We start from the raw sequence: 20,052 nt of genomic DNA, 5'->3' as shown, positions 1-20,052 counted from the left end.
TCTGAGAATGTTAGTACGTTTAAAACATTAAAGTAAAACAAAATAGACAACATAATGTATATAGAGCAGGTTTGTACGCTAAAACACACTCTAAGCAAATTCCCCTCGAAATATTTGCTAAAACATACTCTACGTGTAGTTTTCGGAATGCAAAAACAGAAACGACATAAAATCTTTCCCCAATGTTTGAGAATATTTTACATTCAAAATACTTGATGCAAACTGGTACACACTCATGGTATTTGAATGTATTTATCAAAACTTTGAATCCATGCATTCAAAGAGTCTTTATGTACATCTTTATGTATTCCTCGAAGTTGGAATACATGTTATTTTTAAAATTCTTGATATGAGCTAGCACGCATTGATGATATCTTAATGTATTTTCCGAGGGTTGTGAACAGGTTATATTCCAAAATATTTACGCATTGCAATACTCGAAGTGTGAGTAGATATAATATACTAAAGTCTGAAAATAACTGCTAGAACGTAGTGTTGACAACTTCGTGAAGTACCCCAAGGTTTGGGTACAAGCTTTTCGAAAGATTTGGTGTAGGTTAGAACACTCTCTTGTCATCTTAATGTGTTTCCCCGAAGTTTGAGTAAATGTTGTTTTCAAAAGACTTAATGTACGCCAGAACACACTCATGGCAGAACTCCAACTGGGACTGAAAACCAACAAGAATAAAAAGTAATGAAAGTGAACTTAAAAGTACATTCATATCAACTGTGGCAGTACAGTATCCAGTCTAAATGGTCTACAGAAGTATTACCGAAATTATTTATCTATATATTTATATTTTCAAATAAAAATGCCTTGTGGATAGTTGACGTATTAAAACGCCATTTGCAAGGATACTTTTTGAATTTACAGAGACTCTTTTTTAAACTATATGAAAATTCTAAGAAACTGCTTTGAAACTATTTGGACCTATTTGGACTGTTTAAAACTTCCGCGAGCATCTTTGGAAAGACAGATATAAACAAAGCTACTATTTGAAGTTACAATGAAACTCTATTAAGCTACAGTCGGACTCTTTTGAACTACAGTGGCAACGTTAAACAAGAAGGACATAATTGAAAACAACAAGGATATTATTCGAAATACAGCGATAGCAAGGAATGGACACCTTTTGAAACTACCGCATTGAAACTACAATTACAACTTTTGAAACAACAGTGACACACTTTGGAAACATTACTTGAAACTACGGGACATTATTTTGATCTTCAGATATAATATTTGAAACTTCAGGGACATCTATAGAAACTGCGGTGACACTCTTTGAAAAACAAAAACATACTTTAAAACAATAGCGAAAATAGATGAAATCATTTAAAACAACATGTTTACTATTTGAGACCATAAGGACACTCTTTTGAAAGTACGGGGACACTTTTTGTAACTTGAGAATGAACTTCTACTGAAAATTACATTGATTTTAATTATGGGAAAAAAGAGAAACTAGAAAAAACGCAGACTCTGACAGGAACTCCTGAGATACACTTGGAAATATGACGGTTATTATCACCTGACTGGGATAGCCAACCTTCGCCTCGCCTTGACCTTTCTGACAGCATTTACAACACTGACTTCGTGTTCAATGGCCATCTTTTGTAGCAGCAGGGAAACAACACAAAACAAACCACTCTTGCTGGCTCCGTCACTATTTAAAATATAGCATGTCATTCAGGCAACGAAATTTTTTCTTTATATATTTGTAAATCACAATATTTTTGTAATTTTATTTTATCTATGTTTTCGCGTTCAAATTTAAAAGGCCTCCCATAGATATGAATCGAGTTGTCCAATGTAATGAATTTTCTTTCGTTGCGACACATCGACAAAATCCAGTAGATGAGTACAATTCGTTTGATACTTTCAAATGCAAATCACTGACTGACTTACATGCAGTGAATAAGAATTGGTCCTCCAGATGTAGATGCTCTTGATGCCTCCTCAACATCGTCAATGAAGTCCAAAAACTCTGATGCGGACCTTGGAGTATTTCTCGAACTATCCCAGGCAGTGAACTCTAGCTGTGGAATGCTTATTTCGTTTGTCTCCTTGAATGTAATATACTATATTATTATGAATCGGCAAGCAGTGCAAACGGTAAAGTGATACGCGAGAAATATATATTACATAATATAAATCTATTTGATAAATTGAAAGCTTCTACCTTATGTTCGCCCGTATGTCTCAACATCAGAGTTCTTCTTGTGTTATAAGCCTTCCCATCTTGTCGTAAACTTTCCACACTGAACGCTCTCTTGTTTAGCACTTGATTTTCAGCAGGGAAATATAAGCCAACGCTCTGAAAATATTTTATAAGTGTTAACCAAATGCAGCTTCTTATCATACCGCTTTATTTAAAATAACCCACTTTTCACCATAATAATTAAAGAGTAAACATCAAATAACAAGCTAAGACTGATTAAGCCTAGTATAATTGTACAATGATATGATTTAATATTTTTATATGTACACTTTATGTCTTCTTAAAATACGAAAATAAATAAGGTTGAAAGTACCTCATTATTTCCAATGTCTGTTTCAAAGCTGACAATACACGAGCAAGACTCTTGGTAAATGAGCGTTAGGAAATCTTCGACTGTCTCTGGCAAGGGTGTTTGTGCAACTAAAAAGCGTTTCTTCCTCCAATGACCCTGTCGTGTAAAAATGGGGAACAGTGTCGGGCAGAAAACTTCCTCAAATTGGTTCAAACATAAGAGATAAACCCATACTTAAATAAAGCAAGACCGCCGAGAAGATAATATCACACATTAACATAGTTCATTGCTCTGCAGGACCAATATAACAACCATATAAGAACATGAAACGCGAAACAATCAAAATTTTATCAGACGGTAAACAAAGCTAGCTTTATATTCAATAGCGGGGCCGAGTTTCACAAACAAACGTATGTCGTAAAGCTGAGTAAGCAATGACTGTTCAGCTACTTGATTGAATTGCTTTTTAACTGTCTAATCAGAGTATTCTATTTCGAGTGGGAATTAGTTGTTCGTCTTTGATAAAAACTATAATGAAACTGGTTCCTGGTCTGCAACAGCAGTGTAAATAAATCTGTTCTCAAAGTGCAAAACTTTATATCTTACGTTAACAAAAACAGCATTAATGTAATCAGATCCGCCCTCTTTGATGCCTTTATTCAGCCGAGGTCTGTTCTTGTCACCTAAATTGTATAAAATAATGCCTTTTTTATATTTCTAGATTGTGCCTGTTTGGATATAACATGAGTGATCATTTAATAAGGAATTTATCAGACGAGTGACTTAAATGTTATATCATATTTCCAAGAATGTGGGTCTATTTATATCATGAACACTAATATGATGATGCTCGTGCTCAGTAAAATATATACGATCTTTTACTGAAACAAACAATTATCCTCTCTTTATTATATGTTTCCGCTGGTCTTATAATTTTTCACCGTGAAATAAAAATGATAGTTCACTGTTTATACAGTGAAAATGATTTTGTGATAAAAATCATCGTTTTGAAACTGAAGCCCGTTCTCACGTCCAAATAAAACGTCATTGTGCATAATGCCGGGACACATTTTCATCGGCGTCATTTCCGATATGCCTTTTCGTTTCCGTACCTTTTGGTCCTTTTTTCTGAAAACTAGTTGTCGTTTTATATCCCCATTGGTCATATGATAAAAGGAAAGAAGTGTTTCACTGCATGATAGCATATCATTTCACCTAGAGAAACTAATAGTAAATAGTCGCTGAAACGAACAACCATCCTTTAGATAATGAACAGAATATAACACAAAACTTTAAACCTGGGATGTCGGCGTTTGCTCTGTTTTTGCCCGTGATTTTCATGTTTCTCTCGATTGCCTGAGATTCTTCTTCTGAATATTGTTCTGCAGTGATCAGTACTGCTGAAATGCAACATGTTATTCTCTCAATTAATGGCTCTCTACACTGTCACGTGTTATAAAAACTCTAAATAATGCAACAAGCACAAACTTCTATGAACAAATCTAGCATCTGAATAAAGTGAAAGTGTTTTATGGCACAGCGATGAAATTCAAACCAAATAAGATATTCAAAATATGAAACGCATGCCCCGGTTTAGTTCAATAGAAAAATTTATTGTTGATAAATGTTGAAAAGGTCAGTTAGAAAGAGCTTCGAGAGGAGAAGGAGGGGGAGATGAATAAAAAAATGCTTAAATAAATTCAAAAACCTGCTTTGTTTGTACACAACTAAAACACCTTTCTCGTGTAGAGGTTTGTCCCAATAAACTACATCATTAAAGGGTTTTGGCTTGTTACTAGGTTTATTTCCGTGTGTAACATTACATATCATAACTAATACCTGAAACATATTCTCTCTATCGTTGTCACTCAAGTTGTCCATAAATTGCTGATAACGTTCCCCTTTCACGGGGTTACAGTCCAACGTCAGTGAGTAACAAGAGCTCTATGAAGAAACTGATATTGTCCCTACAAAAAAATGATAAGTTCAACTATTTGAATTAATTATTCAAATTCAAAAAAATGAAAATGAAAAGTACTCTCTATTTGTTATGAATTTATTTCTTCGAAATATTATGCTTTCTATACTTTTTTATTCTAAAAAATGGCATGCTCATCATTGCAAGCGAAACGTGTAAACGCTAGTCTAGTGTTTATCTAATAGAGTTCCATATAACAAATGTGACATCGTTACGTATACTACGATAGGTGCAAGTGCTGAGATCATGTTCGGCTGTTTTGGCGTTGATCACAACAAATGATTAAAAACAAAACCAGAGCCTAATATCTCAAAAAAGTTTAAGCCCATTAGAACTTGATTAAGCTAAGCTCAATATTAAGTTTAACTTGTGTACTTTTCCTATATTGAAGAATTTTTACACTTTTAATGAAAATTATTTTAAAGATAATCATGATCAACTATTTTTTATCTTTTAAAATAAGTATTTGACAAAACCAAATAAGAGTTTCAAGCTTGTTATGTTTATATTTTTGGAGAAATTGGGCTCAAATTACGACAGATACCAGTGATAGTATCATGTTGAGGCAGTACTGGCGCATGTTCAGCACACATATTGGTTGAAGTGAAAAATATACATACCAGTGTTTAGGTTGTTTTTTTGTGTTTTTTTAGCGCATGTTTAGCATTCATACTGATTTACATCAAAAGTATTCTACGATATGTACCAGCATTTTTATTATGTTTGGTCTGTTCTGGTAGATGTTGATTACACATACTGATGTACGTCAAAACTATGCTGCAATAAATACCACTGTTTGAATCATGTTGGGCCTGTTCTGGCGCATATTAAGTACACATCCCGGGATGTCCAAGCTTCCCTCGGCTTTTCCTTCCTTCGTCAATATATCTAAGGCACAATAGGTGCCCGTTCGTCCAACGCCCGCACTGGAAACAAACGAGCACGTAGAAAAATGGAGCCTAGTCAAACAACAAATACCGTCTCATTAAGTAAAAGTCTCGCCTACTAAATTGAAGGTGTTTTAAAAATAAATTTTCATGAAATGTGTCCCGATTTAAATGTAAAATACACTACACCTGTATATCACGCTTGATACAGTGTGCCTCAAAAAACGTTGCCAATTTGGTTTGTCAGGAAACAAACATTTAGCCTGTACCACCATTGTTTTGAGGAAACAAAAACCAATGACGATAAGTCAAACATTGCAATATGCTCATGAATTTGGATCTTAGTACCTGCAGTGTACCACTGTCGGACCATTCAGCTTTGTCGAGGTGTTAAGGACCAATTGCCGGAACTCTATTAGAGAGGTAAAATCTTCCGGGACACCTCTGTCAGGCCAGCACGTGAAATGAAAATGGTGAAGCTTTCTCTCTTCGGAATTCTAGAAAAATGTAAAAGAATGTCATTATCTCACATATCGTATGATAATCATAGAGAAAACTTGTGAAGTATTATATTGATATTTTGTTTTACATAGACAATTACAATTTAAAAATGTGCTATGAAACCATATAACGGAAGGTATTTGATTTTGTGGAAATATATTGACCGATTGAACAGTTTTTGCTTATCATTGAAGCTGTAGAAGACTTTCTTATAGTGTTTCGACATCGGTGACCTGGATAGGTTTATGAGCTTGCAGTCGATGACTGTGTCCAGCTGGTAAGAATTATCTATATCTAACATAACTCAACTTGACAACTTTATGTTATGTTTTTTAACGAAAAAAAGTTAAAATATGAAGTTGCCTTAATAAGTAAATGATAGGATAATTATGAGATATGGAACTCAAAATTCGGTATAACCCACCAATGAATGCCCATGTGGTTCTTAGGCCGTTTTGATGCGATATTTTTAACATTGAAAGGATATAAATCATTGTATGGATTGTATGTTGGTATGTGTGTTCCAATTTTTTTGCAATAGATACGCGTGTAACCAAACAATTTGAAAGCAAGTTTTGAGGTATCGAGCTTGAAAATGTAGATTATTTCACAGTTTAAGTGTGATAACGAAAGCACACGCTGGTTTTGCATTGCTTATTTGATTAGCCTAAATTTCTATCATATGTCTCAATACTAAATTTAATTTGTGATTTAAAATCGGATGTAAGATATAGAAATCATTTAAATCTATCACTATCAATCTCAACAAACGTCCGTTTCAACTCATTGAGTCGGATAAAACCCGGATTTTCTAATTATTGTAAATTTGACAAGGGAATTTAAGAAAGTTGTTGTGTTTTACAAATCAATGTAAAGCTCAGCCATTATCCATTAACTGTATTGTTGTATTATGCATATCACTTTAATTTAAGCATTTTGTTATCAACACTGTATGATATGAACGACAAAATGAGGAACAATAGTCATTTCTAAAATAAAAGATATATGTTTTCATCAATTGAATACCAGCCAAACATTTCAGTTTTTCACAAAATATCAGATTTATGTCGTACAAATGTTAAGACATAATCAACAGTCACCTGTTTTAAAAAAAGTCGGCGGGTTAAAAGTTACAAAATTAACGTCATAATGGCTTGCCAAATGTCACAATTTTAACACGACAAGTGCAAAATTCTGGTATATAATAATAATAACTCAACATATAATAAGCCAGATGTATGGGCTTTGTTTATCAAGTGCGAATTGGCTATGGCAACATGTGTCCCAAGTTCTACTTGAATATCCTGAACGGATTTGGAGTCATAAACAAGGTTTTGCTTAACAACGTTTCCTACTTAAACGCTTGGCCGTGTAGGTTACACTATATTATTGATTTGTTTTTATTTTAAAAAAGAAAGTTGAATGTTGTTGCTTTTGTTTCTTCATTTCCAGCAAAACCAACTAGAAATTTAACAATCGTACGAAACACATGTTAAATACTATAATACAACATACCTGAGATATTTGAAATGTTCGTCTTGTGAATTCAGCGTACTCATCTTCTGACAGACAAGTTACATTTACGTTCCCGTAACGGGCAGACGATCCACATTCGGCCAATATTGGTCACATTTGTCTTTCTGTAAAATACAAATATACATTTTAACTCACGTTTGGACAGACAGCACACATTATAATAGGAACAATACTTTGTTTATATTACCGATATGATAGACCGTATGCGAAGCTGATTAACCAGTTTATTAATAATCTGTGGCGTTCAAATATGCACACTTTCGATACAGAATATGCAATAACAATTGATCTATGGTAAAAAAAACGCGCAAGCCCGTAATACAAGTACCCCGTTTGGGGCATTATATCCAGATATAAATCAAGGCTTACATTTTCTTCAATTAAATTGGTAACCATGACGACTTTTTCAACTTTCTGTTGCCAGACCGTTTCCCAAAATAATCCAAAGTCTCCAAGTTGCTTTGACGTCGGACCTTTAAATAAACGGATACTATCAAAACTATTTCGTTATAAGGAACACGAATACATGAACTTTCAAACATGACGTTCAGACGAAAGAATTTATGGCATCTAGGTTAGCACACTTGATTCTCACCAAGGCCACCCGGGTTCGATTACCGGCCTGGATGTGATTGAGTTTGGTTTGTGGTCACCAAGTCGGACAACTGCGTTTTCTCAGGGTACTCCGGTTACCTTACAACACAAGAACACTCTCTCGCAACATCGCGCCAATGAATGAATAATAATAAGTTAGCATGTTTGAGTCTCAAACTTTAAGTTTTGACATTAGAGAATATGGTTCTCTATTACCTAATGTCACTTACCTAAGGTTGCAATGTATTCATTTCGTTTTTTGAAACCCTTAAATAGAAAGAATAAATGTTAATGTTATGTTAAAATGAACAATTGAAATTATGACTTAAAACTTTTGTAAAACGAATTTAAATAATGGAAACTAATAAATATCAATTCAACTAAGAAAGTAGACTCTTGTTATCAACAAGTAAACCATACATCAATAAAGCTTGCGTTTATGTAATCAGATCCATTGTACCAAACCTTCACACGTGAGCCGTCATCTGCAATTCATTACATTCAAGAAAAAGTTTAGAATTAAAATCTAGTTTGTGTTATAAGCATGCAAACAATATAGACATGTCCAACAGCCTACTAACTTAACTATGATCTTGTTTAGATTAGAGCAATTATTTACAAGGCATAACTCTCAACAGGAGACGCACATCAAGCACAGAATAAACAGGAATTAAAATATCGTTATCAATAAAGGTTCGGATTACCACTTTGGGACTTCAAGCGCACAATCTATCTCTAACTGTGAATAGATACATGATTAAATCGCCAATAGTGCACGTTTCACAACATAACTATGACATTTTATTGTACATAAGGCCTACAACGGACCAATCAAAGAATGTTTAGTCTGGCATACTGAATACATACTATGAACAATTCAAAGCTTTGCATGCGCATTAAAAAAACATATTTCACTCACATGGGTAAATTCCTTTATATCTGTTTCGTGACATACTGCTAGCCTTTTGTGAATCTTCGTACGGTTTTGTTAGACCATATGGAAATTTCTGTAATAAAAGAAAAACATGGATGTTGGAAACCTTTATATAAGATAACCTGTATGTCAGCATAATTACCTTTGGACATTATTAAGAAGACTTCTCATTTACGTTCTGTGTTGGTAATACATGCTTAACTTGATATTTCAACGCTTTTTCATTTTGTTATAAATTGAACATGAAAATAAGAATCACGAGAGTAACGCATTCGAAAGTTATAAGAAATGTCCATCTACATCAACCCTTGTCATTTTTTTCCTTTATTCATGTAAACTGATTTGTTTTGTTGAATAATATTCTTTTGTGTAATACCTCATTCAAGTATGTCGTTTAGTAAATAATGTGTTTTTACAATTTTACCTCAAATTCTTCCTCATACGAGCTTTTCGTTTTTCCTGCTACATACGCAGGTAACTCTTCAACTTTGACTTTGGTTTTATTAACCTCATAAGAATTGTTGTAATACACTCCTCCATTTTCTTCAAACCTAATAGCAATTTTCCGTGCAATGGCGTCCTCATCATCTGAATATGAAACAACGATTCAAATAAATCGAAGTATAACATCAGATAGTTTAAAGTGAATGGAAACAACACATATTATATAATTCATATTAAAAATAACGTACAATAAGCAGGAACGTGTACAGCGGAAAAGATAAAGCAAAGGAATGAACATGCGTAGAACCATACCAATTTCAAGATTGTCCTCTTTGTAAATCATTTCTGAACTAGTGTTCTTTTCTGAGGGCCTTTGGAAATTTTGATTGGAAATCACGGTTATCTGTGGGGCACCGTCAACAGTGTTCGCATAAATAGCATCGGATTGAACAACTGCTCAAATAGATGAATACGTTATACGTACAATAAACAAAATATATGAAATAATCAACAGGCGTGTCTCATATTTAGCAATATTTTGAAGTAAGTAAAAGACAAGCTTCTGAATTTGCTTACTGTTTTTATTCACAGTCGCATAGACCGCTGAAGAGTCCACCTGCTGTTCTTCATGTTGATCAGTCTTTAATTTTGTCGTTTTGTTGGTACTATTTTCAGCACGTCTGCAATGTCATATGCATAACAATATATAACAATAACAATGTATAGCATAAACATTTGAGTAATATAGTTTATACAGAAATGGAAAAGGTTTATTTTGTCAGGCAGAACTCGTTTAATTTGCAAAGAAACGCACCTTTTCCTGTGATGAAAGAATGCGATTACGGCAATGATTGTAATAATTAGTATCACAGCACCAGCAACACCTCCACTTAAAGCGGCTGCTGGTGAGCCACTAAGGGTCTGTGTTTCACCTAAAACAGGATTACAAGCATGATCATTTATAGTATACTTGCTTAAAATAAATAGTCATCCTTTATATTTCAACAGAAGATCTTGTAACTCCTCCTATTGCTAACTTCAAAATATAAGATAGTGTCGAAGATATTTGTTGTTTCTTTCAGATATAAACTCCATTATGTAAATAATATATTATTATATTAGTATGTATTCAGTTGAAGCCAACAATATAATGCATTAATTACCTTCAGGAACATGAGGACAAACAATTGATGTGTAACCAGGCGTGCAACCGTGAAGACATTTTCCACTTTCAGATGAACATCTTGTCCCATTACCATTTGAGATACAAATTTTGTCGCACTCATTATCACACATTTCTCCAAAGTTATTTTCTAAACATCCATTGATACATTTTCCAGATATATAGCATTCTTTGTCAACGCAGGTCTCACTGCAATTTATGTTACAATTTAGCCCATATGTCAGTTTTGAAGCACACTCAAAACATTCGCCATTAGATCGGTTGCATGTATTACAGGAGTCTTTGCATTCACGTTCGCAAAGTTGACCCCAGTAATTGCTAGCACAACCTATCAGACATTCTCCTGTAAGCGAATTACATTGGCCTGCTATGCATATAAGGCTACAGTTGATACATTCACCAATCTCGTTTGGATAAAATCCTTCTTCACATGCAATACACTTAGTGATATTTGAAGTTACTCTGCATGATTTACAATGTTGTAGCAATGAACAGGGACAGCAAGATCCGCTGTCTGGATAATATTCGTCACTTACACACTGGTCGCAACTGTCAGGAGTAGAACACATGTTTTTCTGACACAAACATTGTCTGTCGGGATGTGTGTTCCCTGTTTTACAAGTCAAACATTGTCCCATTTCGGAGCAGCTTTCACACGATTCAGAACATTTACGTTCACATACGCTTCCAAAGAAACCAGGTTTACATGAGGTACAGGCTGTCGCTTCTGAACAAGAATGACACGAACCCGGACAGTCATTATTACAATCCTGACCATATTTTCCATCGACACATGAGACACAATAGTGACCATTGAACAGATCGGTCTTACAAAGGCATTGTCCATTCGATTTCTCACACTTATTGTAAAGACATCCTTTCCCACACGAGTACTGACAATACGAACCATATCTTCCAATTAAACATGATTGACAACTACTGTAGTTGTGACATTTTGTACATTCTGGTCTGCAGGGTCTCGAGCATTGATTGCCATAGTAATTGGGTGCACATATGTTACATTTACTGCCAGTCCAACCAATTCTGCAAGAACATGTTCCAGTCTTTCCATTACATTCTTTGCTCATGCACCCGGCCGAACACGTGTTTTGACATTGGGATCCAAATTTCCCCACGCGACGCAATCGGTACAGTGAATGCCCGCATAGCCTGTGTTACATTTACAAATAGTTTTCTCTGAGTCACAGACGCCATTTCTACAGTTTGTTTCACATTGGTACTGACAAGTAGATCCATACCGATCCTGTTTACATGATCTGCAATAGCTAGAGCTTGTGCACTGTTTGCAGTTGCTTGGACATTTACGGCAATAATGAGTTGGGTCATAGTAGCCTTCTACACATCCGTCACAGCGATATCTAGTAGAACAGGTACACCCAGTATATTCACATTTACGACATTCATTGGAGTAGAATTTATAGTAACCAGGTTGACATTCATAACATGGGTTGCCATAATACCTTTTACATCTTACACAGTGACTAGTACACGTGTTGTCGCATTTACTGCCCCAGTACCCATCTTTGCAACCAATTTTACATGTCCCACCTCTAAAGCAGTCTTTGTTGGAACAACATATGCAATTACTGCACTTATCTTGAGCTGTTATATCTAAAACACAACAGTACAGGTGGTATTAAAAGACAAACATATTCGTACTCGTTATAATCCATGAAAAGGATATAAACTGAGCTATAATTGATGTCCTACACCCATGCAGTGTGTCTGGTCAAGAAAACGAATGTCGTCCTTGAGCCTCGCTCCGCCCGTACTTAGCCTAATCTATTGGTGTTGATTGTTTGCAATTAATGTAGGGGATATGTATAACAAGTGTTTATATAAATAGGTATAATATTGTTTTACTGAAGCTGAATATCGAAAGTGACTTACTATAATACTACTTAGATTTATATTTACTCAACTCAATTATCACTTTACCTGAAAAAAGCAGTCCAAATATAATTCCGAATCTAATAGCTCCGATCATGTTGTAAATGGAATTTATTAAAGTTCCTTAAATTTAGTGTGTCTACTTATGTTTTAATCAAGTCCAATATATTTACACTCAACAGCTTAACTTAATTATTTGTTAATGTTAGATGAAAGCGTGTTAGAATAACAGGCTGACATGCTGCGGCGTTGTTTTACCTATACACCACATTGACAGTTTAATGTTAATATAACAAAACACTTTTCACATTAATATATTTTTTATTTTTTGACCGTTGAAAACATAGTTTTGTAAAATATTCATGAAGAAGGCATTATAGTTGTACATTTATTTAATATAAAATCGACTTATTTGTGACACATGCGGTAAAATTTGTTGTAGGTGAATGACTCATACACGAGCTTAAATTTTGAGGCAATGTTGAGATTATTTAAACTTAATCGTTATCGGCCAAAAAGAGAAGAGATGTAAGAAAGGATTTTTCTTGCTATTTTACAAAAGGTTAATGAGTGTGATAATTGCCAAACAAAAGTCAATATGCTGCTTTTACCGAAAACAAAAGTTAACAGTGTCTATCGTTTCCTTGTAATTTTCTCGCTACTAGGGAAGATGAATGGATGTTAAACATATATTCAAATTGGCATGTCCTATTCAAGTGCAAAATGAAGCTTTTATCACAAACGCAATCTTTACAACAGGATATAACGCTTAAATATAATTTCGTTTCGGAGGACAACTGTATAAAGTATAATATGTACCTCCCTCCAACCAAATTATATATTTTATACAAGATTGGTCCTGTCTTTTAAAAACCAAAAAAGTACAAGCAAGCCGTTTTCAATCAAAGTATTAGCATCAAAAAAGACATATTTGTTTTACTGTATTTGTATCAGTTAAGTTAATGACACTGCTATGGTGGTCTTCATATCATTTTATTTTATTCAAAATACTGAATTAACTCTTTATTAAGCCTCATATTAAATTCTGACGTCTTTTGACTGTATAGCGGCCAAATTGTTTTTGTAATAGTCCACTTAAATCATGCTTTTAATATATATTAAAGTAACTTACGTAACTGGTTTTACTAGTACTGGTATTCAATCAAGCATACTGATCTAGTTGAGTGATTATGGCATCAAGGTATACTCCTGATAGGGCTGAAAACTTTGAGGATAGTATTGAAGTGGGCAGTACAAAAAAGAAAGAGGTGAGATTTGATGCAGACTTTTGAAATTTGCCTAACAAGAGCGAAAGTGTTTCTTTAGAAAATGGTCGACATTATGATGATAGTTTGTCGAGTGGAAATTTGCCTAATAGGTATTTTGAGAAACAGTATGAGTTGCCTCCAAGGACTTTAGAGAATAACACTAGACAAATTGACAGAAACATTTATTATCCTTCTCATAATATGATGGGTACTAGCAGACCGTCTAAAAAAATTGAGCCTGATAATTTGATGTGAAAGGTACAGAATGGCCAGATTACATTGTACATTTTGAAAGGGTTGCAAAGTGGAATAAATGGGAAAATCATCAAAAAGCTTGCATGCTAGCCATTAACTCGGGGGGGGGGGGGAGCGCAGAAACTTTTGAGTACCATCAGGGACGATAGATTAAAAGATTATGAGTATATCAAAGCTAGACTGGAGCAGAGATTCTGTCTAAATGAAAGGGGTTTGGCCTATAGGTGTGAGTTCAGGACTAGGAAACGAAATAAGAATGAATCCGTTTCAGATTTTGGGTTCGAAGTTAGAAGATTGGGGCAAAGGGCCTTTCCATACATGAACCATAGATCTTTGGAAACTTGTTTAGTGGATCAATACATTAATGGATTGGAACATTTTGAATTACAGAAACAAGTACAATTTGGCCATCCAAAATCTTTAGAGGAAGCAATAAGCTTAGCTTCTGAGTATTGTGCGTTGTGTGGTTCACTGGACAAAATAAGGAAACCCACTGAGGTACAGTCAGAACAAGTTTCATCACTTCGTTCTTCATCTCTTGGTCCATATTGTACACTAGTAGATATGCAAGTGGCCATGACCAATATTATAGATCAAAAGTTAGAAACATTGTTTGAATGAGAAATTGAAAGGTAGGCAACAGAATAGGGGATATTATTTTGATGGTAGGCAACATAATAGTGGTGATGGACAAATTCAAAGAGGTCGAGGCCGTGGTTATAACAGTTACAGACAAGATAGTCAGAAACAAATTATTTGCTCAAATTGTGGGGAATACTCTCATGTCGAATCAAGATGTCCCAAATCAAGACATAATTAGGAAAACTAACAAGGTTCAAGTTAGAGGCCGAAAACATGGTCCTTGTTGACAAAAGGCCAACAGAAAAAGAGATATTAGAGAATATCGGGGTAGTGGTAGACAGATTTGTTCCAAAAGCTAGCATAACATTGATGACACCTGAACCCAAAACTTATGTTACATCAAAACCTGATATTGCTTATGTGCCAAGTGGAAAAGGGGGTGATATGGGAGGTGCTGAAAATTCCAGGACAGAGAAGACTACTAGGGAGCAAGTAGAAAAGTTGATCCTGTTAAGGAAGGGGTCGGGGTCATAGAGGAATCTATTCATGTTAAGGAAGGATATAGAAAGGTTCACTTGGGAATGGATTCAGTAAAGTCTGTTGCTATGTGAGAGCTTCATTTGATCATTGTGTGAAAGGAAATGTGCTAGTTTATACAGGAAGTAACATTTCCATTTTGAACAAATGTAGATATGATGCTTTGACAGACAAACCTCCATTAGAGCCTCCTGATAGGACATCATTAGTTGCAGCAAATGGAGATCAGATAGAACTGATAGGAAAATGTAGAATGACATTTCAGATTCAGCATATTTCTTTTGAGCATGAGTTTATAATATCAAATTTGGCTGAATCATGTGGGATTTTAGGTATGGATTTTCTTGAGGCTCAGAATGCTAGTGTTAAGATTGCTACGAAAATGCTTAAAACCAAATTAGGCAAGGTTAAGTTGCATAAAGATCAATCTTCAATTTGTGCAATAATTCATGCTGCAGAATCAGTTAAAATCCCTGCAAAATCAGAAATGTACATTCCTGCATATGTTAATGGCAACTGTGAAGCAAAGGTTGGCATACTTGAACCCACACATAGTCATGTTAAGGATGGTTTGTTCATTGCAAGGTCTTTGATTAGAAACGAGGAAAGTCATGTGATTCTTTCAGTCATGAACATGACTGATAATACGGTAAGTTTGAAGAGTGACACTATTTTGGGTAGAGTTTGTGCAGTTGAGGCTGTCCAGAGATAAACTATGTCTGATAATTCTTGCAATGATTTAGAAAACACTTCATTGCCAGAACATTTGCAACCAGTTCTTGAAGGCATGTCCCCAGATTTAAGCTCAGACCAATTACAAAAAGTTAAGCATTTGCTTACACAATATGAGGATGCTTTCTTAGGTCCAGATGGTAAATTAGGTCAAACTGAATCAGCTGTCAAATAGTTACTATTACCATAGCTTAGATCTAGCAAGTGGATACTGGCAATAAAAGTTAAACAAGTTTGATGCTCCAAAAACAGCCTTTAGAATTCCAGGAAGAGGGCAATTTATGTTCAAAGTTTGTCCAATGGGCCTCAAAAATGCTCCTGCGAGTTTTGAAAGAATGGTCGAACATATTTTAGCAGGATTGCACTATGAAAAATGTTTGGTGTACTTGGGTGATGTTTGTGTTTTGGGGAAAATTTTTGATGAGGCCTTAGAGAACTTGAGACTCGTTTTGGAGAGATTTAAGATGGCAAATCTTAAGTTAAAACCTAGTAAATGTAAACTTTTTAGAACGGAACTTGTTTTTTCTAGGCCATTTGGTGTCCAAAAAGGGAATTACATGTGATCCACAGAAAATAAGTGCTGTTAAAGATTGGCCATGTCCACAAAATAAGCAGGAAGTGAGGTCTTTTATAGGGATTTGCGGGTACTATAGGAAGATGATTCCTGATTTTTCGGAAATTTCTCTTCCATTGACTAGGTTAACCAAGAAAAATTGTAAATTTAAATGGGGTGAGGCTAAACAAGTGGCATTTGAGCAATTAAAACAATGTCTGATAAATGCACCAATACTTGAGTACCCTGATGAGAAAGGAGGTGACTTTAAACTAGATACAGATGCAAGTTTGGATACAATTTCTGGGGTATTATCACAGATGCAAAATGGGGAAGAGAGATTTTTGGCTTATCGTAGTAAAACACTAAATGCTGCCCAGCAAAATTACTGTACCACAAAAAGAGAGTTATTAGCAGTTATTAATTTTATGCAGATATATAAACACTATTGTTGGGAAGGAAGTTCATTGTTAGGACAGATCACAAGAGCTTGTCATATTTGGGGAGTTTTAAGGATCCTGAAGGTCTCCTAACAAAATGGATCAATATTCTTGGAACGTACGAATATGAAATCGTATACAGGGAAGGTTCAAAACACCAAAATGCGGATAGTCTAACTAGGATAGTAAAAAGGCCATGCACATTTGGCAAGTGTAGCGATTGTAGCAAAAGAAACCAAACATTTGACAAGAATAGTTTAGAAAACATTGGGGTGAATTTCACAAATATAATATCAGATATGGGAAAAGGGGACACAGACGTAGATGTGGATTTAACAGATAAATGCATGCCTAACTGGATAACAAATTGGTCAACTGAACAAATACATACGCTACAAAGTTCAGACAAAGTCATTTCCGAAATTTTGCATCGGTCGGAGTTGACTTTTCCTGAGCCGAATGTTGTCAAGCTGTGACATTGCTGGGAAATGTTGGTTATCGAGAATTCTGTGTTGTATTACAGACATGTTAAATCTTCCGGGAATTCTGTACGTGTTCTTGTTGCTCCACTGGAGATAATAAACATTATTTTCACTGAATTACATTCACAAAGATATGCAGGGCACTTAGGAAGGGACAGAACCGCTTTTATGGCCAGGAATGAATGATGATGTTGCTCTGTGGATTTAACAATGTGATTTCTGTTCTCGTGGCAACCCTGGCCCAGGATTAGGGAAACATGAACTTTCACAAATAAAACCCACTCCAGTAATGCAGATGTTCGCACTTGACATAGTAGGTCCTTTAAAACAAAGCGAAAATGGGAATGAGTATATTTTGGTTTGTGGAGACTGTTTTAGTAAATGGAAAATGGCTTTTACAATGCCAAATCAGACTGCATAAACAGTAGCAGACATCTTGGTTACTCAGGTGTTCTTGTTATTTGGTTTTCCTTCTCAAATACATACTGATCAGGGCAGGAACTTTGAATCTAGGCTATTTTCCTCCTTGTGTGAACTCTTGGGCAGTGAAAAGACTCGAACGTGTGCTTACAATCCGAAGTCTGATGCCATGATTGAACGGTGTAACAGTACGGAGATTACAATGTTGAAGATGTTTGTTAATGAAAATCAGGATGACTGGGATGATCATCTTCCATATGTTATGGCTGCCTATCGTGCTAAACAGCATAGCAGTACTGGTTGCACTCCGAACAAGGTCATTTTAGGTCGAGATATAGATATGCCCATTGATGTAGTGGTTGGTCCGCCACCTGGTGCCCCTGAAACAGAATGTATATCTGAATATGAGGAATGGGTAAAATCGGCAATTGATAACAATTACCAAATCGCTTATGAAAATCCAGGCATTTCGGCTAAGCGCCAGAAGAAATACTATGATAGGGGTTTAAAACCTCGAGAATTTGTAGCAGGTGATTGAGTGTGGAGATAGTATCCTCCCATTGCAAATCAGAAACTGGGATTAGGCTGAACAGGACCGTTTGTGGTAGTAGAAAATTTGACATATCTCACTTACAAAATTCAATTGAGTCAGGACGGTGCCATTAAAGTATGCCATGTTGATCACTTGAAGCAGTATATTGGTAAACCATGAGTTAGTTGGCTGGATGTGTTGTCTGATGAATCACAAAATGATCATGACAACCCAGATTTGAATACTTTGCCACATGAATCATGTAATGATAGCGATAACCCAGGTTCGAATCCTATGTCACATGACCAGGGGTATGCAGTTCCAATCGTTCCCTGTTCTAGAAGGGCGAGGATTCCTCGGAAGGTTATAGACTTGTGGAAAAAAAGTATTTTTAAAATGAAAAGGGTGTGTTCTATGTGTAAATAATGAGATTACCAGAATATTTTGCATATATACATATATGTGTGCCTGTAAAACATGTAAAGCATGCATAATATTACACTTTTAAAACTTAAACAAATGCATCATTAAATAGTATATATGAATTTTTTCGTTTGAATGTTTTGTTTAAAACATATGTGATGGTTACAATTTGTTTAAAACAATTAACCATATTATAATACCACTTTTGTGTATTTTGTGTATGGTTATTATTATATATGTCAATATATATAACTTCAGTAAAAAAAATGGCGATGAGCTGTAAGCGGCAGGTTTTTCCGGCGAACGGAAATTATGCGTGTTCAGTTCCTGGCTGCAGCGAGAAGAAAGAATTTCATTCGCTACCCCAATATACGAAACACTGGAACCGTATGCATCGGCCATTCTTGCAGGTGTTCATTTGTAAGATGTGCAACAAGAAGTTTAGTACTTCAACTGCTGCTATAAAACACATCAGGAACACTTTATGTGAACATTTTGAAAAAGATCTCAAAATTAACCACAAATACATACCTCTAATAGGCGTTACGAAACCATCCACCCAAAATGGTTGACGAATCGCCACTGAGACCCATGGACATTCCAATTGAGGAGGAGTTGGACTATAGACTTGAATTTTCACTAGATTCATAATACAGGAGTTGATATAAATGTGGGATTTATTTTGATGTATTTGTTAAATATGTATATATTGTTACAGAAATTGACAGTTACTTTACTGTTATGTTCGAATTCCTTTTAAATTGCAATCTGGGAGTTCAGCTAGCGAAGGGTCACGAATCCTTATATCACCATCTCGCTCCAAAGGAACAAAGAGGTTTAAAATATCGTATTGGTTAAGTTATTACAGGTTGTAATTGATATTAAAGTGATGTTGTAGCGAATAAATTAAAAACTTAAAAGAGTTAAATGTCTAGTTTTCCTTTTCCTAAAGAGATTAATTACATACACTTCCGTCCACACCTCAAGCCCGAAGAGCCCCTGTTACATTTTGAACGGTGCGAGGAAATGAGCGTTAAACAGAGATTGGCTATAAAATTGTGTGTGCTAAAGGGACAATCAATAAAGTAATCATGGATGTGTTGAAAAAGGCCTTTGGAAATAACAATATGAAGAAATGGGCAATGTACAAGTGATACGCTTTTTTTTTCAAGACGGGCAGAACAGTGTTACCTACGATCCTCGTAGCGGTCGTCAAACGTCAAAATGTCACGTCCGACCAAAAAAGAACTGCCTGAAAAGGACCACCGTATCACAATTCGTGAAGTTAGCGACAGAGTTGACTCTAGTTTTCAACTGTTTGCAATGTATTTTATGATGCATTTAAA

The 20,052-nt window shown here is 35.2% G+C and overlaps 1 protein-coding gene and 1 pseudogene across 1 annotated transcript; both read right to left on the bottom strand.

Moving 5' to 3' along the window:
* Positions 1-1,528: 1,528 nt before the first annotated feature.
* LOC128204951 (receptor-type tyrosine-protein phosphatase V-like) lies at positions 1,529-3,895 on the bottom strand. Its single transcript, XM_052906349.1, has 6 exons — positions 3,813-3,895; positions 3,121-3,197; positions 2,536-2,670; positions 2,184-2,318; positions 1,910-2,067; positions 1,529-1,667 (listed from the first exon to the last, which is right to left on the bottom strand). Exons 1-6 carry the CDS (start codon positions 3,853-3,855, stop codon positions 1,529-1,531), a joined length of 687 nt encoding a protein of 228 aa, XP_052762309.1. The 5' UTR covers positions 3,856-3,895.
* Positions 3,896-3,905: 10 nt separating this feature from the next.
* On the bottom strand, positions 3,906-12,902 carry LOC128204950 (receptor-type tyrosine-protein phosphatase mu-like; annotated as a pseudogene).
* Between the last annotated feature and the right edge of the window lie 7,150 nt (positions 12,903-20,052).

This window comes from Mya arenaria, chromosome 10, assembly GCF_026914265.1.
Source record: "Mya arenaria isolate MELC-2E11 chromosome 10, ASM2691426v1".
Taxonomy (NCBI): Eukaryota; Metazoa; Mollusca; class Bivalvia; order Myida; family Myidae; genus Mya; species Mya arenaria.
Note: the sequence above shows the minus strand (reverse complement) of the source record. Positions and strands in the feature narration are given on the sequence as shown.

What these genes read in the sequence shown, in the direction of transcription:
- LOC128204951 (XM_052906349.1), bottom strand. Translation starts at nt 3,855, where the DNA reads ATGAAAATCACGGGCAAAAACAGAGCAAACGCCGACATCCCAG. An exon ending in AGCAAACGCCGACATCCCAG is followed by an intron (nt 3,198 to 3,812) that starts GTTTAAAGTTTT and finishes TATACAATTTAG; the next exon opens with GTGACAAGAACAGACCTCGG. An exon ending in GACATACGGGCGAACATAAG is followed by an intron (nt 2,068 to 2,183) that starts GTAGAAGCTTTC and finishes ATTACATTCAAG; the next exon opens with GAGACAAACGAAATAAGCAT.